Consider the following 25,855-nt stretch of genomic DNA (forward strand, 5'->3'; position numbering starts at 1 on the left):
TTCCACTAGACCAGGTTGCTCAAAGCCCCATCCAACCTGGTCTTGAACCCTTCCAGGGAGGGGGCATCCACAACTTCTCTGGGCAACCTGGTCCAGTGCCTCATATGCTTTTTTCATGAAGTTACCTTATGTTTTGTCTGCGTGGGGAAGCTGGCAGAGAGTTTGATTTCCTCTGTGGCCATGCCTAACACGTAGGGAAGGAAGTTACTGGATGTATTTTGAGAAAGTGGAAAAGATTTCCCTGAAGGACACTCAGCACATACTGAGGTTAACAGTTACCTCCTGGCTTGTGCTTAAGATATCTTCTACATCTGAGTCTTTGTTCCTGGACAATGATGGTGCCTTATTTCATACACTGTCTAGACAGATGCCATATCTACATATTCCTTTCAACTCCAGACCCCATGGAAACACCAGTGTATGAAACTAGCTATGTTTAAAAGGTCATAAGACCAACAGTATAGTAATATTTTAAAAAAAATCAGATTGTCTTAAGTCTGTGTAGAATTACTTCCACAAGCTAGTCAGCTCTTTAGGTACCTGTTTGTATATACAAGACATTGCCTAGTTACCTAGAGACCATGGCTCTAGAGTCTGGTGAGTCCATAATTATGGATTGGACTGCAATGCTCTGAGGCCCACCATATGAGATGGTATTGCCCAAGAAAGCAGCTGTATTGCTTCTGGCGTCTTCCATTCTTAATTCACCTGGGCTTCTGGGACTGTGGCCTCCCTGCCAGAGTTCTAAGCTTTGCTTTTTAACTCTGTACTGCTTTTTCAAGCCTTGGTTTCTTCTTGGTTTCCTCTGCAGTGTAACAAGTGTCTGTTTGGCTGCTCTTCCCTCTCTTTTCAGCTTCCCAGTGGAAACATGAGCTTGACTTCTTTTTTGTCTTTTGGTAGAAGGAGGTGGCTATAAGACGCTTCTTCCTTTGAAGCTGTAAGCCTCTTAAGCTATTGGAAATGGGGAGGATGTCACAAAACTGCTTTGGTGGAGATCCTTGACAAGTGTAGGAGTTTGTCAGTATTAGCGATGTCTGGTCATGGGTTGGAATAGAATGGAATATTTCATCTGGAAGGAACTACAACAATCTAGTGCAACTGCCTGACCACTTCAGGGCTGACCAACACTTAATGCATGTTGTTAAGGGCATGGTCCAAATGCCTCTTAAACACTGACAGGCTCAGGGCATTGATCACATCTCTAGGAAGCCTGTTCCAGTGTATGACCACCCTGTTGGTAAAGAAATGCTTCCTACTGTCCAATTGCCATGTCCAGCCAACCTTCTAAACATAGCAAGGCCTAATTTTGGCTAGGATAAAGCTCTTTCCACGTTCCACATCATATAACTAAATCCCAGGAGCAACTGTGGTGCAAGTACTCAGTGAGTGCTCGGTGTCTTTCCATCCCTAGGCAGGACTGAGGTGGGCTGTTGGCTGTCTCATGGCTACAATAAGCAATGGAGAAAAGTTCAGTGTTTTATTGCTCTGACTTGTCCAGTGATTTAACTATAACTGAAGATGCACCAGCTTTTGTGCTTTAGTTTGCTGGTCTGTAATCTAGTATTTTACTGCTGTCAAGTTCTTTATGAAGATTAGTGAGTAAAAGTTCTTGGGTGAGTTTTGGTGTTCAGCAAGAGCTTTCACTGAATGAAAGGTCAGGACAGAGCTCTCAGCTGTAGGAGCAGTGGGTTAGAGCACACATGTCCTGGCGCAGATTTCTGTAGCTACGAAAGTTACCTGCATTAACATATTGAAATCTCTTCACAGGCTATCACTCGCCTCCTTCCAGACTTCGATGTTCAGGTAAGTAAAGCTTTTATATTTTATTTTTTTTTTGCAAAAGAGGAAACTAGATTGCAAAATGTGGTCAGAAATGACTGAGTGCTCACCTGAAATACTCTTACTGTGGGAGAGAGGTCTGAATGGGGCTCTGACGTAGCAATGTGAAGGCAACTGCAGGAGGTCTTTTCATACTGAAGCTGAGAAAGTTTCATCCAAAAGGAGAGACTGGGTTGCAAGCAGTTCTGTTCTTGCTAAGATAATGAAATTCTTCAGCAGTGGCAGTGAAAGCAAAATATTCACCTCCCACAAGGACACACACTTCCCCAATTAATTTGCTTTCATTAACAGTGTGCATGCATTTCCTCGGAGGAAGTGTCCGTCTTGATGTATCCAATTATGCTGTTGAAGGTTTGCAAAAGATTCCCGAAGCCTGTGGAGCAGCGGAAGGAGCTAAGCAATCAGTTTTGCCCATATCAAGAGTGACGGTAGTTTCCATATGTTTGTTTACAGCCAGAACAGAAGAGTTCATAAAGTGCACCACTATGTCAAATGCTGGCTTTCCACTTTCCCTGTGTCATGCTTTTGAAAGGTTACTTTGTAATTCTCTTAGCTCCCCTTGTGTACTATCACCATTTGGACTTCTGACTGAGAAGTTTGCCCTTGCTGGTTCTTAAGCTGAGACTAAGTAAAAGCACCACTGTCAGTCAGGCTGAGTTGAACTAGGGGGGAGACCAGTGAGCTTGTACTTGCCTCCACAAAATAAGTGAGCATTGAATTCCCGTCACTGAGGGCAAGAAGGAATACGTGTTGGGAAAAGAGGCTTTCTGGGTGTCTTAATTTTATCAACGGGCTTTAGGGAGGGAGGTAGATCATGCAGGAATAAGGAAAGCTATTAAATTGTTCTAGTCTCTTGAACGTGCAGATGGAGGTCCTTGGAGGAAAGAGCTATGTACTTTCTAGCATGTTGCACTTTATTTGCACCTGTCTATAATTTATTCAATGCTGCGCAAATTGGCTAAAAATCTAGCACAAACTCAGCAGTCTTTTCCCTGGAAATTGAGTCAGTTATCTTGAACATCTTTACTGTCTTTCAGAGGGTCTTATTTCTGTAGTAAAACTGTAGCTTACATTAATCCTGCGTCTTAGCCCTCATCCTTTCTAATGATGAAATTTACTGCCTGAAGGCTTGATGAATGTAAGTTAAAGTTGTCACCATGCGGCTTCCTGCAGGACTGTCCACAGCATGAGAGAAGCTTTCTGTTTGTGTCCAGATTGATCACTTGTTCTAAATAAATCTGAATCCCAGATTAAGTCTGCTAACAGGAATACTGCAGTATTTTGATTAAGAATCCAGAAGTGACCCATATTTAATTTCTATTCTTGGAATAAATTTGCTTGGTTTGTAAACCATGTATATATAGATTTTTTTTTTAACTTGCAAGATCAAATTCTCTAAGCCTTTTTGTTGTTTTCCATGTTTTGGATTAACTCTCGCTAATCCAGACGAGCATTTCTTGTCATTTAGCCCTGTTCTGCCAGCTTTTGCTTTCTTAATGATCTTTCTTTCTTCAAGTTTAATCTTTGATTGTCCTAGTTCAAGAAGGAGAAATATGGAAGAATAGTCTCAATCTCTTGTGTTAAGGACCAAAGCTGAGCCTCCTTTGCAGCAGAAGTTCTTAAAATCAGAAGTATCCTATCTATCTTTTTTCAGTTCTTCTGTGGTTAATTTATGAGGGAGGTGGTTTGAAGCTGTTAGGAGAGAGTTGGTTGCTTAGTTCATTAGAAGTTCATGTGTAGCCCTGGAGGACTCTGGTCACGTGGGACTGACACTGAAGGTCATGTGTGATCTTAATGAGAAACCTGTCCCTTGAGCCAAACTTGGGAAGAGGATGGACCTGGCCAGGGAAGGAGGTCATCAGCACTTGGCAGGATGGAGCTTCTTATTTAGTGTCTGTGTATGGATGTGGGTGTCCACCATAGCCCTTGCAATTGCTCCATCCTTCTGGGGACGAGTTATGCTGTGTTCAGTCAACAATTTTGTTTCTGCCGCTAGTGAAAAGTGGTGACTGCCCATGAGGTGTTTTGGTTGCAATAATAAATTTTATCTAGGTATTCAGGTTTGGAAAGATAGACTGCTGTTTTAGATAGACTTGAGTTAAACATGCATTTCCATTTTTGAAGTCAGCCCACTGTGTAGCGCAATATTGCCCTTGTGAAAGCACATGTTGCAGGACATACTCTCTGGAGGAAAGCTTTCATGGAGTTACCGGGGATGGCCAAGACAAGAGGTGGAAGAAATGGCAGTACTGAAATACCCCTAGTCAGCACTATATGTCTGTCTGTCTGTGGCACCCACCTGAACACGTAAGTGAAGGTCCCTAGGCTCCCAAGGAGAGGACTGTTCCTGACCAAATCTGTTTTAGCACGATTAATGATAAACTGGTGCAGGGCAGTGTGCCCTGTGGTGCTTTGTTGGCTTGATGCCAAACACATTTTAATTGTATTTCCAGTTTAAAGTATTTGCCTATTCTCTAGGTTCATAGCACTGCAGCCAATGGAAATCTGGCTCCTTGTCACCGTATATATTCTTTTAACTTTGTGTTTCAGAAGCTAGCAGTCCATCAGCAGACTGCTTTCTCAATAACTAAGCAAAACTTTCCAAGCTGTGCGGCAGCTGTAGGTGGCAGAGATGAGTCTGCCCCTTGCAATTCATGGCTCGTGGTCACCTGTATCTACCAGCACGCAAGAGCTGTTTCTGAAGGAAAGGCATGGGGGTGGTTGTGCTTTTGTGCTTTTGCAGAGCAGTGTAACCCAGTGCTAATCAGACTAGGAGGAATCCCGGGGCAAAACTATAGCAATAATCTGCTGCAGTTCCTGCACTGAAGTTTTTGTTACTGGCTTCCAACTTAGCAGAGTCACACTCACATCTAAAGTCATCATACTTATCGGTGTACCCAACTCACAACCTGAACTGGGGAACCTTTTTCTTAATGTTTCTGACTTAAAATAGAAATTTTAACCAAAAAAAAAAAGAGAAAAATATCTGGAAAGGTGGGCATTGGGGTCTTAGAAAAGCATAAGATGAATGTAAATAACTATTTCTTAGTAGGAAGAAATAGGGGGAAAATGCTAAATAACTTCAGGGCAAAGGGCATTTGAAACCCAACATTGCAATACCACATTAAAAGCTCAAATATTTTTGATCTTCAATGTACTGAAAAAAAGGTGAAAAATAGAATACATGGGTATTAGTATATTAAATTTACTAAGTGATATGGACTTAAAATATACTGTCTCCTAGGAATTTAAAAACAATTTAAATCCTCTTTAAAAGCTCTGAAGTTTTTCCCACAGTTCTGAGGCAAGAGAATGGAGGTGTGTTTAAAAGGCATAATATTATAAATTAGAATAAAAGCATGACATAGTAGCTGAGGATTAAGTGTATTGGAAAGCTTTAAAATCTTGATGGAATGAGTATTTTACTTAAAATACAAAATGTGGAGTTTTCAGCAAAATGTGCAATGTGTTTGGTTTTCCTTTAGATAACTAAAGTGTTGTGGTTGCATATTCTATACTTTAGAATAAAATAACCTGTTTGTAAACATGTTCCTCAGTCCACGTCTTCCCTAGCCGTGGTGGAGAGGGGAAGGAATAAATGGGCTCTCCTGTGTTACTGACTTACAAATTGCCTCCCCCTTCTAACCTCATGATAAAATATCAAAAAATGTCACTTGACCCCCCCAAAAAATCTGCTTTGGAATGGATCAGCTTCTTCAGACTGAGAGCCTCTCTTAAATTGCATGTGTCAGAAGTATTGTTGTGTGGGTTTTTAGGGCACTAAGACTGCACCTCTGTTAAAGTGAGAGATGTGAACAGATGGTGTGTTTGTCTTTATCCTTCTATCGGATTAGTGTACCTTGGATTTTTTTCCAAGATAGTGTTTTAATACAAATCAGTTGGTGAAGAGCCTCTTACTATAATGTTGACGTTGATTTGGATGTGCTGCCATCTGTTTTCAGTGCTCTGCATGTTGAAAACGTCTGTCCCTGCATCATGTAGACAAATCTCTTGATCTTTGATAGGTTCAATAGGGATGTGAAATTGATGGTTTGATGTCACCAAAGAAACTGGTGTGAATTGATTATTTTTTACGAGAGTCTTTGGAATATTCACCATTAAGAATTTATGCTAATAGAAAATAGCACAACTCTCTTGAACTAGGGGAGTCTTACTGTGAAGATAATGAGGAATTAAACCAATTGTTAAATGGACTGTGATTTATGCCAGTAATTAGGAGTATGGTCATCTGTCATCTCTGAACTATTTTTACTTGACACTGAGTTTGAACTAGACTTAGGCTTCTATTTCCAGAAGAACTAGGTGTGGAGGTCAGTGGGATGTGCAGGTTCAAGGGTCTGGCTTTATCTTCCATGGACAGAGTTTTCTCTTTCATGCACAAAGGAGAAGGATGCCAAATTTTGAAAGATGGTCACTCCAAAAAAAAAAAACCACATTCTCAGTTTTCAGTGCTGTTTCCTGAAGGATCTAGCAATAAAAATCCAATCATGTATCTAACTGAGGAGGAAATGTCAATATTCCACACTTAGCAGGAGGTGTGTTACACAGTATAGCTTACTTTCATTACTGGTGTTAAGGTTGCTGAGCTATCAATTTTTATGCTTTATATTGAAAATATCTAAGTACAGAAGGAAGGATGAATATGGAAAACATAAATTGCTATTATTATTAATAGCCCTTTTTATTAATTTCTATCTATTGCTACAGCAAATCTCTTCTGGAGTATGTATAATGAGTGTACCTACAATACCTTATTTTCTGCCAAAAATGAAATGTACAGTAGCATTAGTATAACTGGTATGGGAATACTTTAGACTAAACTGCTTATCTACAAGGAAAATTCTAGATTTCATATATTTAAAGTCCTTGGTTTTGTTGTGGAGAATCATTCTGGCTTGGACTAATTTTTCAGTCTTCTGTGTTCTCACTGGAAACTCTATTCCTGGCTTTTAGGAAAGAACTTGCTTCTGGTTTAATTTAGAGTAAGTTTGGGATGTTCTAACATTTGCGATGACAACACCTCAAATGAAGTTAAACTTACCAAAACCTGCTGGAAACAGCAACAGGGAAGATTGTACTAATTCCCAGGTTTGACATCTGGCACTTTGTACAGTGTATGGCAAGGACTTAGTTTATCTTTGATGTCTGAGCTCTATTGCGCAAGTACTTCTCCTGGTCAGACCTGACTCAAATCCTATTTAAGAATGACGTCCTCATGAATTAGTCTAGTTTGGCTTTTCTAGCTGGGCATTATGGGAGTCATAAGCCTATGCAGGATAGCAGCTTGTCTATATAACCTGGTTTCCTAGTTGGACAAAGCAGAAACCAGCTAGTGTCCTCTGTCTGACTTGCTGGATATATCACCCTATTTTGCCTAAAGATGGTGCTGGATGTGGAAGACACAGCTTACCTGCTCAATAATGCAGTGAGTATGCAGGGGGATGAATCGCTGAGGAGACATAAAAGCTGAATGTTAGTGTTTTGGTGGAGTGTAGTTCAGATAGGTAGTGGTGATACTCAGCCTGCCTGGTGTAGAAATGTGTGGGACCTTGATTCATTGCAAGGATTGTACCTTAAAACTGATTTAAATGTGTAATTGCAATGAAAATAGGTAAAATTTGGAATGGTATTGCCTAGCATCTTTCTTTTCAACAAAATGCATGGTATATTTCATGTAGCAAATTACCAAGCTGAGATTTAATTTGAATTAATACTTCAGACCTCTGAAGAGCTTCTGGGTTTTGCTCTGTAAGGGTTTTTGCAGAGGCTGTACGCTCCTGATTTCTACAGCATAATTTGTAATAGATTTGAATTTAACTTGGACTTTGCCTCTGGGCATTACTGCACGGAGCAAGTCAAGCAAGGCCAGCAGCAGAGAGTACACTGTACTGAATGACATGGAGATCTGGGTCCTGTACAGTAAATAAAATATTGTGATGAAATGCTAAGACTGGCTACTAACTATATACTGCCTTGACTGTTACCTGGGAGTAACAGTACTGTAAATAAGTGTCATAAATAACTCTTGTTTTGTGATTCCCTGTATACATGTAGGCAAAATAATAAATTGTTTATATACATCTGAAGTTCAAGTGCAAAATAAAGAAAAAATTACTCCGTATGTTGTGGATGTTAGTTCAACCCAAGTCACATCTAGCTTACATAGACAGCCAATAGATAAAAGATGGTACTGAGGGGATCTTTGATTTGATAATAAAGGTGTGCCTAGCTTGAAGATCATTAAATAGTACAAACTCCTGTTATGTCTAATAGCAGTATGCTTCTTAACATTGTTTCCCTGATAAATCACCACAGGGATGTTGTGGACATGATGCTCTATACCAAACTTTAGGCAGTTGGGTTTATGCTCAGGTGTATGCATAGCAAGCCATAAAGCTGACCTATGTAGCGGTCGTGTTTATTGGGGAAGGGTAATATAATCACAAGGCTCCACAGTGTGATAAGGCTTTATGGTAAATACAGTCTACTTAATACTGCTTTCTTTGGGGAGTAGTAATTATTTGCTGAGTTAAAGTCTTTTTCCTAGAAAACAGAAGTAATTTCTTTCGGCAACTTACACTTTTGCAAATGTTGGCAGTTGTAGTTGTAAGCTGCTGTTATTTTAGGTGTCGTTGCACCAAACTGCTTTCTTTTTTTTTTTCTTACTCTGCCTTTTAATGAGGTTAACTATTTAGCTAGTCCCTCAGCATCTGGTTAGAGGTTGCAACTTAAGGGTTTCTGTAGTTGTCTGTAGACTGGAGTAGGTGACAGCTGAACATGGAACATTAGCAGAGGGCCCCACTGTGGAGCAGAACAGGGTGGGTGGGAATTGCAGAGACATTGGGGCTGCAGGCAGACCCAGTGATGGGGCAGGACCTGTGCTCCTGGGCACGCAGGTGTTCAGTGGAGTACTTGGACAAGCCCCTAACAGATTCCTTCTGTTCTTCACCAGGAGCAAGATGTGGAGACTGTGCATGGCTCGGTCCGTGTCACCATGTGTGGGACTCCCCGAGGGAACCGGCCGGCTATCCTCACCTACCATGACATCGGGCTGAATCGTAAGTAAACTTTTGATTTTGTAGCACAGGTGTGAGCTAGTTCCTTAACACTACTGCCGTAATGAAAGGTGTGGAAGCTGTTGTGGTTAGGAAACCTTTCGCAGGTCCTTCCTTGTTTATGTGCATCCCAACCTGTTAGATGGTACCTAATTCCGGTCTTACAGCAAGTTTAATTCTCAGATTTTTTTTTTATCCTTGCAAGGCAAATAATTACCTCTCAATATATTTCACTTGGAGTGAAAGATCTCTGAATGCTCATAGTGACTATGTATAAATGCTGTAAAAACATCTGTACGAGGTGGCTGCAGCATTGGAAACAACATTGCTGGTGCTTTGTCTTAGGTTTCTGTCTGATAACCAGTCTTATGCTGCCATGGGTCTATATGAATTACATGTCAAATCAGGATGACAAATTGAGTGGTGGCATTGTGTTCTTAGTCAGTATTAAGAAAGTAACTTTGATAAATGCCTTTTATCTTATCTGACTTATCCAAGAATATAATGACCTAATATCCAGATGGGCTGTAGTGTGTTCTTTTCACCAGTACTGTTTACTTCACACAATTTACTGTTTCTTGATCAATTATCAATATTTACGTTTAAACCCACCTGCAAATCTTTAAAGTCTGGCTATTGCTAGGTGTGGATATTACTCATAAGAAAAGTCTATTTCCTTGCCTGTTTTTTGTGGAACTGCCTTACTTTACTTTGGAATTTCAGTGGGTCAGGGCAGAGCTTAATCTGGATCTCATCTTTGAATAAGACTTTTAACTTTCCGGAGTTACAAAGTCTACCTTTATGATGAATAAACTTTCTCTCCCTTTGAAAGGGGAGGAACCTTTTCCCAAACCTGCATATTCTCCTAAAGCTGATTTTTAGCTAAAAATTATTTATATTCTGCAGTGGGTTTGCTTGTGTGTTGTAGTGTGAGGACATTCAGAAACACACACAGAATACTGAACCATTTTCTAGGCACCTTAAAGCTACAGAATTCATGCTTTTCCACTTCAGGAGGAAAATGTGCTAACCATCTCCCCACATTAATACTGCTTAAAAATCAGAAACCACTTCACCTCAAAGCTGGGAGCCTACAGCACTGAGTATCCCAGAAGGACGCTTTTGTCTTGAGCTGCCTGCAGCAGCCGATCATGTAATGTTTATCTTGTAATGTTTGGGCAAAAGCACAAGTCACGATCTCAGCCTTGGATACTTTTTTCCTCTATCTGTTTTGACACAATCCAAAGAAAAAAGACTGGACAAGTAAATGGATAACTTCATCTAAGCCAAAACCTGGGATGAATGTTCTTGACTGCATTTTTAGTATTTTAACTTTGCATAAAGAACAATTTTTTGAGGTTTTGGTGTACCAAGCAAATACTTCTGGCAGGTGCCAAAATAACACGGATAAATCGTAGCTGGCCATGAGGAAGGAGTTGTTCAGGGTTTTTGCTTCAAGGAATTAAAGGAAGTTGGCAGAAGTTACTTTGTATCAGGGCTTTACTGGTCTTTCCTCCTTAGATATAAAGAGTTGCCACTTTTCCCAGGCTGTAACAAAGCTCACCTGATTGAACCAGCTTTACATTAACCTGCAGGACAGGTTAATAAATGATTTTATTATAGCTGCAAACTTACTATTTTCCCCTCAGCGTAATTATTCCATATTTTCTTTCCCTTCTCAAGATAAAACTTGCTTCAATCCTCTCTTCAACTTTGAGGATATGCAGGAAATCACCCAGCACTTTGCAGTCTGCCATGTGGATGCACCTGGTCAGCAGGATGGAGCACCGTCTTTCCAAGCTGGGTGAGTTGTCAGGGAAACAGCCCATGCTTTCAGAGTTACACTCTTTCTGGAAAGAGTCTTGAGCTGCAGTTTAATCAAAAAACACTAACAGCAAACACAGTAGTTGACTTTTGAACTTAAATCCTGACACTGTTTCTAAGGTACTGGAGCTCTGAGCTCTGTTCTGTGCCAGTCCACAGTAGACTTTGGGGCTGTAATTTTGTGTTTTATCTCTGATAACTAGACTGCTTGTAAAGCAATTCCTTGACAGATGTCTACATCCAAATTTAAATATCGAGCTACCTTGTTTTGTAACGGCATTCTGAATACTGATACAAAACTAAACTATAAACAAGATAGACTTTAGCCACTATATAATGTCTTTCCTAAATCCATGTTTTTTATGAAATGGCAGCATGGTGGATGTTGATAAGTAAACTTAACCTACCTGGAAAATCTGAGTTGTTGGACAGTAACAAAGCAACGTACCCATACAGAATATCATAGATAGCTGCCTGCTCCGGACTGTATCATGTATGGTGCTGTAACTCTTGGAAACCTTGTGTGCCATGAGCATCATCTTTTCCAAAATGATTGTCCCATTTAGTTCAAATGAGACAGGTTTGCCTTAAGATGTCCCTTGGACAGGAGTCAGCTTGGTTGAGGAAGGGAGCAGCCAACATGCCAAGGGGAGGTTACAAGGCAAGGAACAGTTGTTCTGTAAGAACTAGGTATTAAGGAGCTTATATGTACCCTTATTGTGTGAGTCAGTCTATTTCCCGTCTTAATTTTTAAGCTGATCTGATGCTGAGGAGGTCACAATGGGCCACGTTCTCAGTGTTAACTGCAATGGCCCAGTTGTCTACCAGAGCAGCCTACAAAGCTATTTCAGTCATCTCACTTTGTATTCGTCTGAATCACAAGCTTTTAAGTGACTTAACCCATGTGTCCTGAACAAGTGTTAACAGTTCTGGGTTGTCAACTGCATAGGGCAGCCATCATGATCTGTGTAAAGACCACTGCTTAGTAACATCAGGAGGACAGCACAAGAGTCTGTATTATCTCTCCCAGCCCTCCAGCTGGGAGACCAGCATGCTCAAGGTAAAAGTCATAGCTGTTGCGGTGACATTAGCTTTTGCCATGACAAAGTGTAGTCTCCCAACAAGAAAATCTAAGAAAATAACTTGAAGTAGTTTTGCACTGCTTGATTTTGTTTAATTTTGTTTTGGAGGCTAAACTAGAGGATCATTAGATGTAGTTCTGATGGGAAGCAGGGATTTGGATATTTCCTAGGCAGATGTTCTCCAGCTACTTTGAGTGGATTTTTTTTCCCATGTGCTGTTCAGTTGAGATTTTGCTCAGAATTTCCTCCCCTCAAAATTTTGTTTCTGTTCTGCAGAAGTCCAGGAGCATTAACTGACAGCTGTTTTTCTTGAACTTCCTCAGCAGCTTCATAGCCTTTCCTATGCTGTCCTTTTCTCCATCAATATTAATAGAAAACTATCCTCACTTATTCTGTGGTCATTTCTGCGTCCCTGAAAACATGCGTAGAAATTATTTGCCAAAGATCTAGATCTCACTGCTGTAGTCTGTGATTCTGCAACACAGGGAAACTTTTTTGTGGTGGACCAGAAGTACAAATGTGGTGAATGTGACTGGAAAATCACCTTTCAAGTTCAAATTTTTTGTAAGTTTGAAGTGTGAACTTTCTTGGAAGAGATTCATTATGGTTGGTTTTGCTCTCAGTTGGACCAGACATCTATCGTCCTGTAACTCACATAAAATACCATGTAGGTCATGCTCATTTTCCTGCTAAACTACTTGTGCTTAGTCCTGATTTCAATTCAGCTCATACTATCAATGAAACTCATAATGAGCAAACTTGGTATGATATCTTCAGTGACAACAAAGTCTCTAACTATCTCAGCCTACTGTACCGAAAGTGGTGTGGTAACTCCACAAACACACATTTGTTGTAGGTACGTGTATCCCTCCATGGATCAGCTGGCCGAAATGCTTCCTGGAATCCTGAAACAGTTTGGGTGAGTGCAGAATTATTTACTTATTTTCCTCCTCCTTCTCTATTTGGCACACCAAAAGAACAGGGCAGAGCAGGTATTCACCTATGCTGCCCTGAAGCTTCGGTCTAGCAGTCTGGCATTTTGTTTGCTAGAATTATGGTTGTGTTTTTTTTTTTTTAATTCCGCTGTTATAGATGGATCACTTTTGCCTTTCTTTCTGGAAGAGCTTATTTTTTTGGCCTTTTTTGAAATGTCTGTTTATTTTTAAACAGGAAGCAACTTTGAGTGAAATCCCATGTGCCTAATTTAGGGGCTTCCTCCAGTATTTTCTATGCGTTGCCCTCACAGGGGCAGGGCACAGACAATCCGTTCTTCCCACTGTAACAGCCCACACTTTCCTGTGCGGCTGGCAGAAACAACATGGTCCCATCTGAAGACAGTGTTTTGTTTCTGTGGCTTGAATGTCTGAGGGGGTCAGTCCAACCTCCTTAAGCCTCTTCTACTACCAAGTGCAGATGCCAGGTTGCCGATGTCATAGGACCTAGTGGCAGTGGCGCTCTGTTGTCTACCTGCAGCAAGTTTAGGTATTTGTCCTCCCTGAAAGTTCAGCTTTAGCAGGACCTGTAACCGAGAGAGGTACCTGCTCGGCAGAGTTGGTGCTCCTGGTACACAATGAAGAGCTCAGGGCAGATACCTCCAAGGGGTTGTCAGATCAAGCAGAGAAAGCCTGGCATTCAGGATTAGGCAGCCTTGGAGAACAGACAAGCTGGAGTGCTGGTGGGGGTTTAGTCCAAGACCAGCACCCCAATTTAGACATTGTTCATTTGTTGTAATTAGCTGTTACAGTACCTTGGACCAGTTTACCTCACTACCTTCTTAAGAGATCTGGCTTTTGAAATGCCCAATGTAAGGTACTGGGTTTGCAGTTTCTGCTCTTCCACTGAAAAAAAAAAAGCGAGTATTATGTCAGTACCTTGAAAATCGGTTATACTGGAGTGTACTTAAAGAGCCTTGATCTAATACTGCTAATGACAATGAAAACTACCCTCAAGTTTTTTCCTAAAAGCATTGTATAACCTGTTTTTCTGAGTGGTTTTGTCTAGTCTTCCCTTCCATGTATTTTCTAAGACCTTGAAGGCGATGCTTTAAAACCAATCTCAGTTAATGCAAATATTTGGTTTGTCTCTGCCCTGTTTGGTTATGAAACTTAAACTTAATCACCCCAGTGGCTGGATAGCGTGAGAGGTTTCCCTGCCAGCCTCCTGTTAGAGGATTCAGTGTCCCAGTTGGATAGCTGTACTGGGGAGGGCAGGGGAGCTTTGTATTTAGGCTGCAGATTTCAGGACTGTATCTTATAAGTTTTTCTGGCAGAGACTAACCATTTCCTTCCAGCATCAGAACAATGCTATGGTTGCTCAGTATATTTATTTAAGTTAAGTGAGAATTGCTGCTGACCTGCAATGCATGAGGACCAGCGTCCTGCAAATCGGCAGAAAACAAACCAGCTGCAATGCCGAGCTCCTTGCTGGGGGTTCATGGTTTGCCCAAGCTGCAACCCACCCTTCTGTAGATAGATGCTGGCAAGTGAAAGAGGAAGGCTGCTGCTGTGGGTTGATTTATTTTTGTTGCTGTCTTACTCATGGGTCTCTTCCGTTTTATTGCTGTGCAGGCTGAAGTCCGTTATAGGAATGGGAACTGGAGCCGGTGCCTACATCTTAACCAGATTTGCTGTAAGTTTAGTGAAGCTTCCCTAAAGCCTCTAACCTGATTTCCCCGACATGTTGTCACCCCTGTAGTGTGCACAGAGAATTCCTGCTCTGCCATGCCCATTTAAGTAAGCAGTTAGGCTTTTAAGTAAAATACCACAATCTACAGGGCAGCTAATTCAGAAGACCTAGATTTTCCATTTTAAGGCCTGGGCTCTACCCAGTTAATTTGCAGAAGGTTTTTTTAATGGGAGTTCTCTATTTAAACTGAGGGTGGAGAAGTTAATTCTTAATGTTCTCCAGCTGCTCAGTTGAATTGCTTTAATGAATTTTTTTTTTCCATACATACACTTGTTTTGTGCAAGATAAAGCTAGACCCACCGCCTTCCTCTGCAGGAGATTATTTGCAAATTTAAATTTTATGCTGACTGTCAAGTTGCAAAGGAGATGTGATGAATCTTAAACCTTTTGTTTCGCAGTTAAACCACGCAGAGATGGTGGAGGGATTAGTTCTCATTAACGTAAACCCTTGCGCTGAAGGTTGGATGGACTGGGCAGCAACTAAGGTAAACATTTTTAAGTTAGGAAAAATAAATCGTGCTGCAAGCCTGTCAAGCATGAGGAGCTGGGCAAGTTTGTGTGTCAAGGCATGGCTGCAGACACAAAATATCCCTGGCTAATTCCTTTGGGGTTTACTCTTCCTTTGGCAAACATACCCCCTGCAGAGCTAGTGATAAGTGCTTTGAGGAAACGGATACCTGTGGTATAATGGAGCTGCTGGGTATGGACAGTTCTTAAGAGCTAATACCTGCTGGGGAAAATCTAGTTTAACCTGGACACAGTGTAGTTTTGGAAACAGCTTTCTTTCAAGTAAACTTCAAGTATAGTGTAACATTCAGTTCCTTATTGTCCGTGGCTTTGTTTACTAGCACAGTCCAAAATGTGAACTAGAGCACAGAAAAATGTTTAGAACAACATCTTCCAGGTTTCAATCATCTAGCTGTGTCTTAGATGCCAAAAAGATTCAGAAAAGGCCATTAGCTGTGGTAACTGTGGACAGATTATTCATACAACTGGACTTTCAGGTGAAAATGTTCACAGACAAAGAAGCTCCTATTAACAATATTCTTTTGTAGTTCTAAGAAATATTGCAGTGTGGGAAAACAGGTGCTGAGAACTAGTTTCAAAAATCTTCCTGAAACCAGTATATATAAATAAGTATAAATGTTACATTACTCAGATTTAACCTGTTAAAACATTTTTCAAGGTAAACTGATGGAAGGCACTTTGTATCATTCAGGGTCATGTTTAAGTGAACAGCAGTTGTTATAAACATTGAGAAGTACAAAATTTAGTATGTCATCTTTTAACCACACTTAGTCAACCCACTGTAAGTGTCTAGGGTGATATTAAATGTAATGACAACCTTATAATACTAGGAGAAACTTTCCAGAGCTGGGATGTAACATTCTTTCAAGGCTTAGTTACTCATTTTCTTTAAATAATTTTGCATACCAGTTTATTTTGACTTTAATCTGGAAGTATATTTAGTAACTCTTCTACATTGAGAGGTACCAGTTGACCCAGTTTGATTATCTCACCCAGTGTCTCACTGTAATTAAATTCTTCCATATCTGTGCCTCTGCCTTCCACCTCTCAGTCAGTATTGCTGATCTAAGAGTACAGCAGGTGCCCCATATCCTGCTGTCCTTCCAAAGCAAGAGCACATACTCTGGGACTTGAGCTTTAGGTACCAGCTCCAATGTATTGTCAGTGTGGCTACGCAGTGAGGTTAAATGACACCCATCCAGCTGGCTTGCTTGGTGTTCTTGCAGGGACTGATTCTATATATACCTATGTCACTAGTAGTCTGTTCCCAGTGTAACTGTGTTAGTAAAGACTTCTTGTGAGAACGACTCAAAAAATCCAACCCTTAATGGTGTTTTAGTTGGAGAAGAACAGCAAAGAAACATCCATTCATCTGCTTATGGGTAATTGAAAGGTTTCAATTGTTCAAGGATGTTTTGATATCAGATACTTAGATAATCTTGCTGTTCAGATTTCAGGTTGGACAAACGCTTTACCAGACATGGTCATTTCACATCTTTTTGGAAAGGTAAGGATGTTCAAAAGATTCCTCTGTATTGTCATCTGTATTTCCCTCCTGGGGCTGGGAGGAGGGGAGAAGCCTTCACCTGAACAACAAAGTACAAAGTTAAGCTGTGAGATAGGATTCATATTTGTGTTCCCAGTATATTGGAGCTGGTATGCTGCCATGGGGCTTGCTATGTCCCAACAACTCAAGTACATCTCAGTCATCACAACTCTAGTAGGGGCAGCTCCTTGTTTAGACAGCCAGCGTTTAAACATGAGTATAAGCATTACAGAATCGCAGAATGTTCAGAGTTGGAAGGGACCTCTGTGGGTCATCTAGTCCAACCCTCCTGCCAAAGCAGGGTCACCTACAGCAGGCTGCAGAGGACCTTGTCCAGGCAGGTCTTGAATATCTCCCAAGAAGGAGACTCCATAGCCTCCCTGGGCAGCCTATTCCAGTGCTCTGTCACCCTCAGAGGGAAGTTCCTCCTCATGTTCAGACAGAACTTCCTATCCTTCAGTTTGTGCTTGTTGACGCTTGTCCTGTCGCTGGGCACCACTGAAGAGTCAGGCCCCATCCTCTTGACACCCACCCTTAAGATATTTGTAGGCATTTATAAAGTCCCCTCTCAGCTTTCTCTTCATATGTGCTCATGTTCTGAGCAGAATTACCCCACAGATTTTTTTTTTGATACCATAATACACTTGTAACTCTGGGAAAGCTGGTTAGTAGTACTAATGGTGCTCTTCAGTGAAAGCCTACTTTAATGGAAGTGCTATGCTTTTTTCTGATGCTACTTTGCTGTGCTTGAAACTGTTAGTAAATGCAATAGAAAACTCCATTCCAGGAGAGCAAGGAACTAATATATACAGACTTTAGAACCAAACTGTGTGAAAATGTTAGTGATTGAAATCCTTGAAGCTTAGTTATTTGCTATTGTGAAATTGAGTTCCAGATTACATATGTTTGTAAGCTTTCAACATCTGCTTTACCCTGAGACATTTATTGAGCTTCTTACCCTTAATTTTAAAAACCTCACACTTGTCTGACTGTAACCATCTGCGCTACAGCTACATGTTTTGCAATCGTAAGATCTTGACTTTACAACATATTGAAGTTTTAAAGCAACAAAATGTGGTACTGCAATCAGAGGCTAATGTTAATTCTGGGTGACACGACTGGGTGTTGGAAGTTGTCCCTTCCCTAAAGGTGCACTCCTGTTCTGTAGATATGAGTCTGATTCACAACTGCTGTGCTGTGTCTTAAGATCCTTTCAGAAAATAGCCCCTATTCTGAACAATTCTGTCTCCACTGTAGGAAGAGATTCACAGCAACCATGACCTGATCCATACTTATCGTCAGCATATTATTAATGATATGAATCAAACCAACCTTCATCTCTTTGTCAACTCTTACAACAGGTAAATATATTAACCTGATTTCTAACTGGAAACTGTTTTAACAGGCTGGCCAAATCTTAGAGCCAGTATTACTTGTGTGGTGGAGTTATTTGTGCTCGCCCAGTATAAAGTTCTACTTGACAGTGCCTTTAAGGATCTCAGGTGGCTTGCTTACAGGACAAGGACCGTGTGCATTTGTGGGGAGATAGATGGTACATGGGGACTGAGCTAAGACATTGATACTTCAGGCTAAAGTGGTTCTCTATCACTTGTGGAGGCTCCAATGTATATCAGATGAAATTAACATGTGTGAATGTCTGTGCTGTCTCTACACGAAAGAATATGGAAGTATCTGTAAAATTTCAGTGTATTAAGAGCCTTTGTCCTCTCCATTTTTTTCAGTCGACGAGACCTAGAGATTGAGCGCCCTGTTCCTGGAGTAAATGTTGTCACCCTTCAGTAAGTATCTTATTTTCTACTAGTTCACTTGTACACAATGTGAGCGAAGAGGTGTGGTCAGTGGGTGCATTGCGTGTGCATTGCAGAGCTGTAGCTGAATGTGCTTGTGTGCTAGAAAAGGATCTTGTAACTTTGTCTAGGACATAAGGTTAGTGCAAGTCAGGGACCACCATTAGGAAGACTTCCCTTCTTCAAACTTCAGAGTCATACTAGCTGAAATGGAAAGTTAAGTAGTTCCTGTCACTGTGTGTCTGCAAACTTAAGCTTACAGAGTAAGTACTTGAAAAGTAGATGTACTTAGCTTCACCTGGAAATATGACCTAGCTAATGGAAACTATAGCTCTGAATGCACTTAAGCTGTGCCTATGCAGCAAAGAAAACAAACAAAACCAATTAAAAAAAAAAGTTGGGAAGATGGAGCAGGTATGAGAATAATTATCTGCCAGATCTTCTGCTAGTAGCTTTTCACTTGTGCTGCAGCTTGTGCAGCAAAGCAGTTGTCAAGTCCTTCTCTGCTCAGGTGCTGTTTTTTATCCACAGGAGACTTTGAGACTCTGCTCCTCTGCCAGTCTGACATTGGATGGACAGGTCCAAAAGTTGGAGCACAGGGAGCAGGGGAGGTGGGGGTGAGACTTTGGTGCTGATGCCCACATTCAGTTTCTTATGAAAGAAGGGGTAAGAGCACTAGCTGATTGCTACAAGGTGGGGAGAAGGACAGGTTCTCAGGCGAGGTATTGGAGCATGTCGGTAGATCTGCAGCTAATACAGTGGATTTGATGTGTGTTTAAGCTGTCTGGAATACAAAACAAATCATTTTCACATGTTTAGCTGTCTCAGCCTTCCAGCCACACAAAATGCAGCTTAGGGTGAGTCCGGGCCAGATCACAGAGATAATACTGCTTTTGTATGTTTCCTTGCAGATGCCCTGTGCTCCTGGTTGTTGGTGACAGTTCCCCGGCGGTGGATGCCGTGGTGCGTATATTGGGCTGTCTTTGCCACCGTGCTGGTGGGCAGGCCAAGGAGCTGGGTGAAGCCGGCAGAGCTCACGCCTGCGCAGTGACCTTGCTGGCTATCAGTCCAGCCCAGCTGGCTCTCCTCTTTCAGACCGCCGGAGAGCTGCTGTTAATTCCTGGCTGTTTGTCCCCTCTGTCTGTGCGCTGTTATTTAATAGCTACTGCATTAGGAACAATTGCCACAGCAGTTCCAGTGAACCGCAAATGTTTTCCTTCAGCAAGGAATCTGCTGCTGGTATTTGGACTTGTTCTGTGGGGTTGGAGTTCTGCCCTGGGTCACTATGGAAGCGAAGAGCTTTTTTGACCATTGTAACTCTCCCAGATGACTGGATGACTTCAAATGTTGCGCTGTTATGGGCATGCCCAGTCTGCTGGCCTGTGGCCATAGGGCTGCTCACCACTTGGGACGCTACCAGATGACCCCACATCACAAGATAAACAACACTTGTTGCCATTGGAGACCCAAAAACAGATTAAAAAAATCTCTAATTCCCAACTAATGGGTTGGTTTGCACATGGAAAAGAATACTGTTGGAAATGTGAACTGGCCTACTTCAGTTTAAAGATGTATATGTGTGTACATAGTCGTTATACAGAAGCCTAAGATACCCAGTTTAGTCTGTATTAAGCCAGAAAACAAGTTATTTACTGTTTTCATCCAACAATTCATAGTATTTTTGTATAGTGCCTTACACTGCTGTTCTTTAATACAGGTTGAATGCAACTCAAAGCTGGACCCAACAAGGACCACGCTTCTGAAGGTAATAACAAAAGCTGTTTTGTTTTTTTTTAAATAAACGTTCCCCTCACTTATATCACTAGATTAACTAAAAAAGCAAAACCAGAGCAATGTGCTGCAGTACAGATAACACGGTGAGAATCCAGTTCTGATGTGGAAAGGAAGTTCCTTCAGGGTAAGCGTGTTTTAGTGGGATAAACCAGACTAGGGGCTGCTTGTCAAGGTTAACAGGGAATTCCTCAGCTCCTCAATTTCAAAACACTAAGGGTGATATTTGAAATGTTCAGTATTTCACATACCCATAATGAATTTGACAAGAGTAGGCAAAGCTGATCTAGAGGTATTTTGAAAGGCTTGAAAAAGCCTTCAGCAGAGTGGAAGTGCAAACCGGCTCATTCTGTTCCTGTGCTTGCCTGTCCCTCAACATCAGTGTCAGATGAATAGACAGCTGATCTATCAGCCACGGTTTTGTCATCCTGCCTTCTGTGTGGACACAGTCCAGGACATCTTACTGTTGGAAATGACACTCATATTTTCCAAAGGGTTGATAAAATGCACTTCCAAACAGCAAAGCATTGTGCAAAGGCTTTGGCTGATACTTGGCATTCAGAGTATGAGTGCAATCTTCACATCGTTACTGTTGAACGAAGATGCAATGAGTGTAATAGCATGCAACCAGGGAAACAAGTTTGGTCACGCTTCTGCTGCAAACTTTTACTGCATCGCTATTGAAGTGGTCAATGAAAATGGTAATAAACAATTGTTTAAGTGCTTTTTCCTGCTAACATTGGGGAGTTACAGTGCTGATGTACGATGTGAACATGGCAGACTGACCCTAAGGAAAAATCTGATATCTCAAAAGCACTATCAGTGGCCAGCCTTTGCTCAGTCCGGGGATACAAGATACCAGGTCCTGCTACAGGCCTGTTTTGCTGCTAACTAATCCTAGATAGAATTTGGGGTTTCCTGTAATTCACAACTCTACTGTTTTCAGCTTGTGGTGTTCCTTGGAACAGGACTGTTTTTGTTGGGTTTGCTTTGAGGGGTGGAGTGGCAGGAAAAATGAAGCGCTCCAAAAATATTGCATGTGCTCAAGATAGCTTTTCTAATTTGGCTTTCCCTGCTTCCCTTGGCAAGTCAGGCTGATGCTTACCATTCGCAATCTCAGCAAATCATTTTTGCCCCCTCGCCTCTGAGGTTTAGGTGTTTGTTCTCTCTCCCCTGTTTGTCATTCAGGTCAATACCGAGTCACATTATTGTAGTTCAGAGCTGAACTTGTAACCAGGACTAACAGACCAGTTTCTAAGAAACTGGCAATGACTGCCTAGCAAAAATCATTTATTTGTAGCTCCAGCTGATGCTTTGCCCTGAGGGTCAAGACACTTTGGGGTTTTCTGGGGTGCAGTCATAGCTTGTATAAACGTTTAACTGCTTGCTTTAATATCTTCATGTGTGTGTACGTTACTGACACAACAAAAGGAAATGTTTTTCTGCCAGACAGCTAAAAAGGTCATTTTCATATATCCTGAGCATGAATGAGTTACTCTGGCATTACACTAACTGGCTCTTCTCATCCCTGTTTCAGATGGCTGACTGCGGTGGGCTCCCTCAAGTTTCCCAGGTAGGATCTGGCTGACGGAAATCCTCCTAATCCTGTTCTGCCGTGTCACTGCAACAAATGGGTGTTTTCCTGTAGGGTACTTGCTGTTCCCGAGTGTCAGCCAAAAGGATGGTTATGATTTCACAAGTAATGATGTCAGTTGGTCATCTGAGCTTTCTTTTTTCTTTAAAGACCAATGAAGCACAAAATTAAGACTGGGAGGGGATATTATTTCCGCTAATCAAGTCTTAACCAAGTAAAGGTCTGAGGCATAATACCTCCGCATTCCCGCCTATCTACTAAGCTAACATGAATTAAGGCTTGAGCACTAGTGTTTTAAAAACATTCTTTTTTGGACTATTTATAGTACAGATCAGGAAAGTGGGAGTCAAGAAATAACAATGCTGTGTTCTTGTATACACTGACCCAGCTTGACTAAGAATGAACTGAAGTTTCTGAAATATATTTAGGCATAAATTCCAAGGCTGCTAATAAAAGCAGGCTGAGAAAGTTAAAATTTACCTATGCCCTAGTATTGCTTCACTAAAACCAGCTGACCTGTAAATCAGCTTTAGGAAGTGATGTTTTCTAAACAGATTTATAAATATAATGTGGTGTTTGCAAGCATAAGGAAAAAAAAATGAATTTATAATTCCCTGCAGTTGAGGAGTCCCTGTCCAGGCAGTGTGTGCTTTAACAGTGGGAGAGGGGAAAAGGCTTTTTCTAAAGCCACACAGGAGTATGTGCATTACTTCTGTTATGGAGGGTCCATTCTTTGCACGGATTCAGATAGAATTATGCAAAAACTATAGCTAATATTGGCATGTGCAATAATTGAGATTGAGGCTTATTTGGCCACTGTCAGCAGCAGAGTAAAACAGTGAGTGCCTCATTACAAGAGTGTCATAGGTGCTTGGGCTTGTGTATTCCTGCTGAGCTTTTTTGCCCTGTAAACAGAGCTGTCGGCTCTGACTATGTTCTCTGCTGATTAGCAATTTCTCAGTTATTGACCCTGTATGAACTGCCTTGTATATTTTGTGAGGCCTGTTCTTTTACTTTGGCTCACCTGCCTCAGTAACTGCATGAGCCAAGTTTGGGCCAGGCTTAGACCACTTGCAGTCACTTCTCTGGAAATCTCATTGGTAAATGCATGTGTCCATTTGGTAAAATAATGGGGGAGGGGAGCAGACTAGGGAGGGGAATAGTGGAGTTTTCTCATCTGAATGAAATTTCTGGACATTCAGTAAAACCTAGAGAATATTTAAGATGTCCCTGTTAAGATAGGACATCTTTGGCATCTATAACATTGCTAAGCACTGCATACAATAATACTCTTTCTTTTGCAGCCTGCCAAGCTTGCAGAAGCCTTCAAATATTTTGTTCAGGGAATGGGATACAGTAAGTATCAGTTTTATGGAATGTTTCACCTGGCTATCAAAGTTCGTTGGGCATCTAAGCACCCAGAGAGTCTTATGATCCCAGATGTGTGATTTTTTGCTCTGTTGGATATGTGTTTGCAAAGGAAAAAAACAAACACCTATGGTGTCTGGGTAAAGGGTTTTTTAGACCAATTTATGTTACTAAATAGTAGAGCTTTGTAGACAGCTTATTCCCACAAATACTTACTTTACTTTATCTTGATAGCTTTAAGGTGGATATTTGTAATAGTGTTCCCTCGTTGCATCAGATGAGATGATTCATATGCTGCACACATTTAAAACCTTGTTAGTTCAGAGACTTCTTTAGCTTGCAGCTGTATGTCCTTCGTGTGTGTGCTTCTCACAACTGCTGTTGTGTAGATGCATTGCTAGCCTGGGCTTCCAGCAAAGGTTAAATTTCTGAAAGTAATGGGAGATCAAGCGAGTCTTAGTTTTCCTCTGGCTCACTGCAGCCACAGCAACATGCCTCAAAGCTCTGTCTCAAATCCCGTAGCCCTGGTCACCAATCTTGCCTTAGTAATTTGGGCTCATGAACTTGTGTGCTTGGAGCAGTGCTAATTATTCTGCACATGAAGCCACCATGAACAGTATAAATTGAACCCTGAAGGCTGCTCCAAGGGTGGTTAGGACTGGAGAGGAAGGCAAGGGCTTCCTTCCAAGCCCATGAAGCAAGGCATTAACAAAGGACTCTTCTTCCAGTCCCCTCTGCTAGCATGACCAGGCTGATGAGGTCCCGCACTGCTTCTGGCTCCAGCGTAACCTCTTTGGAAGGACAGAGGAGCCGGTCTCACACCGGGGAAGGCACAAGGAGCCGGTCTCACACCGGGGAGGGAACGAGGAGCCGATCCCACACTGGGGACGGTGCCAGGAACCGCTCCCACACAGACACGCGCATCGAGCTGACACCGAACTCGGCAAGCAACGCTGAACAATCAGGCCCCAAGTCCATGGAGGTGTCCTGTTAGATGGCTGTGGGAGGTTTAAACTGGTAAAGTGTGAAGAAGTAGTGGATGCCCCCTGTGTATCACAAAACCATAACTGGTATTAATCTCAAGCGATTTTGTAGGATGTACTCTGTTCACCAGGGTCTGACAGGGACCAAAGAAAAGAAGCATCTCATTTGCTCTACTGTTATTTTTGTAACTCAGACAGTTGCTGCTATTGTGCCCTCCTTCAATGGATGCCAAATTCTAAAGGATACTTGCCAAAAGCTGATGTGGTTGTAAACAGTTCAGAGTCAAACCAGGCTTGCTTAATATCCTCCTTGAAAATCAAATCTGTTACATGCCCCTTTATCTCTTATTCTCTTGAAGTAAACTGGCACAATTTGAGGCAAGTTTCAGAGGGGGAGGAAAAAAAAATCACTGTTATGGATGGCTTTTAAAAAAAGAAATGAAACAAATGTGTTATGGCCTCGTGTTGAAGCTGGAGTCGATTTTATTGTATATAGCTTGACTTCAAATGATAGAGAAGTTAATGTATCGTGCATTTATAGGCCTTCTAATTCATTAGTATTCAAGCCTGTTTTCCTATGTACAATAATATACTACTAAAATAGGCAATTTTGATGTGACTTTGAGACAAAGTAAATCTTTAAACTTTATTTCACTTTTTTGAGATTTAGTTTCCAGTCTTACTTTCCTTCCCCCCTTCTAGACCCTAAAACCCGCTTAGCCAAATGAGGACAGGATTTAAATTGAATAAGTAAGGTAGCATTCCTCTTTGGGATCTTGGACCAAAGGGTTTACCATACTGCAAAAATTGGTTTAGTTGTAATAAGTAGGGTAGCCGCACATGCCAGCAAAGCAGAAGCAGCTTGATTTTTCCTTCAGACAGCTTCTTATCTTTGCAGCTCAAGTTTGTGTCCAGCACAATTGTGATAAATTTGGAATTCTGTAAGCTAAGCAAGATCCAGCTGTTCTTTGTCAGGAGAGATGAATAACTGTGGGATGGCATGTAATTAGATACTGTACATTCAACTGCCACTAATTACTGGATTTGAAACTGATGAGATCTCACTGGTGCTGAGAAGTGTATTCCACAATGTGGTGGAGAGACAACACTGTATCTGTGAAATACAGTGCTTAATGACTGCATAAATGTAGTGGTCTGCTGGTTCTGCATCTTTATGTAGCCTCCTGATACCTTGGGTTACTCTCTTTGATGCTAGTGGCTTAATACCTTTCCACCAGTCAGGTTTTTACAGTTGGGTGTTCTGAAGTTGGTCCCGTAGGTAACGGGACAGGATTTCCTGAGCTCCAGTGCATACCTGTTGCATTGCAGTCCTCTCACAAACAAGAAAACTCAAATGCCGAGCAATTAAATATCAAGTGTTAATACTTTGGGAGTGCTTGTTCAGAAGAACATCTAGGTTACTTTATATTGACTAACTTCAGCTCTTGTGTAGAATATCCGTAACAGTTTGTGGGAAGAAAAGACAATTTCCAGAAAGAATAAAGCTATTGTGTAAAGTCTATCAAGAAAAGTTTCTTAATGAAGTATTTGTATTTATTTCAAAACAAATAAATTTGTAACTTTGCAATGTCTGTCTTAATGTTTTAGCAGTACAGTAGTCTTTCTCAGTGGGAGTGTGTTCTTGTCACCCATTCGTATCAACGAAATCTTTTTTTTCGCTCATATCTCTGCCCTTCCCTACTTTGCACTCAGAACTCTTTTTTTTTTTTC

At 41.3% G+C, this 25,855-nt stretch overlaps 1 protein-coding gene across 1 annotated transcript in view; it reads left to right on the forward strand.

The window, feature by feature from the left end:
- The window catches only part of NDRG1 (N-myc downstream regulated 1), a 41,892-nt gene extending 16,176 nt beyond the window's left edge, over positions 1-25,716 (forward strand). The window contains exons 3-16 of the mRNA XM_075415518.1: positions 1,768-1,803; positions 8,813-8,918; positions 10,599-10,719; positions 12,678-12,740; positions 14,389-14,449; positions 14,905-14,991; positions 16,485-16,541; positions 17,838-17,941; positions 18,323-18,379; positions 19,300-19,351; positions 20,106-20,153; positions 21,717-21,752; positions 23,078-23,129; positions 23,870-25,716. Of these exons, the coding sequence (XP_075271633.1) occupies positions 1,768-1,803; positions 8,813-8,918; positions 10,599-10,719; positions 12,678-12,740; positions 14,389-14,449; positions 14,905-14,991; positions 16,485-16,541; positions 17,838-17,941; positions 18,323-18,379; positions 19,300-19,351; positions 20,106-20,153; positions 21,717-21,752; positions 23,078-23,129; positions 23,870-24,135 (1,146 nt within the window). The 3' untranslated portion in view covers positions 24,136-25,716. The remainder of the gene's footprint in view (positions 1-1,767; positions 1,804-8,812; positions 8,919-10,598; positions 10,720-12,677; positions 12,741-14,388; positions 14,450-14,904; positions 14,992-16,484; positions 16,542-17,837; positions 17,942-18,322; positions 18,380-19,299; positions 19,352-20,105; positions 20,154-21,716; positions 21,753-23,077; positions 23,130-23,869) is intronic.
- Positions 25,717-25,855: the final 139 nt, after the last annotated feature.

The sequence above is a fragment of the Opisthocomus hoazin genome, chromosome 3 (genome assembly GCF_030867145.1).
Source record: "Opisthocomus hoazin isolate bOpiHoa1 chromosome 3, bOpiHoa1.hap1, whole genome shotgun sequence".
NCBI lineage: Eukaryota > Metazoa > Chordata > Aves > Opisthocomiformes > Opisthocomidae > Opisthocomus > Opisthocomus hoazin.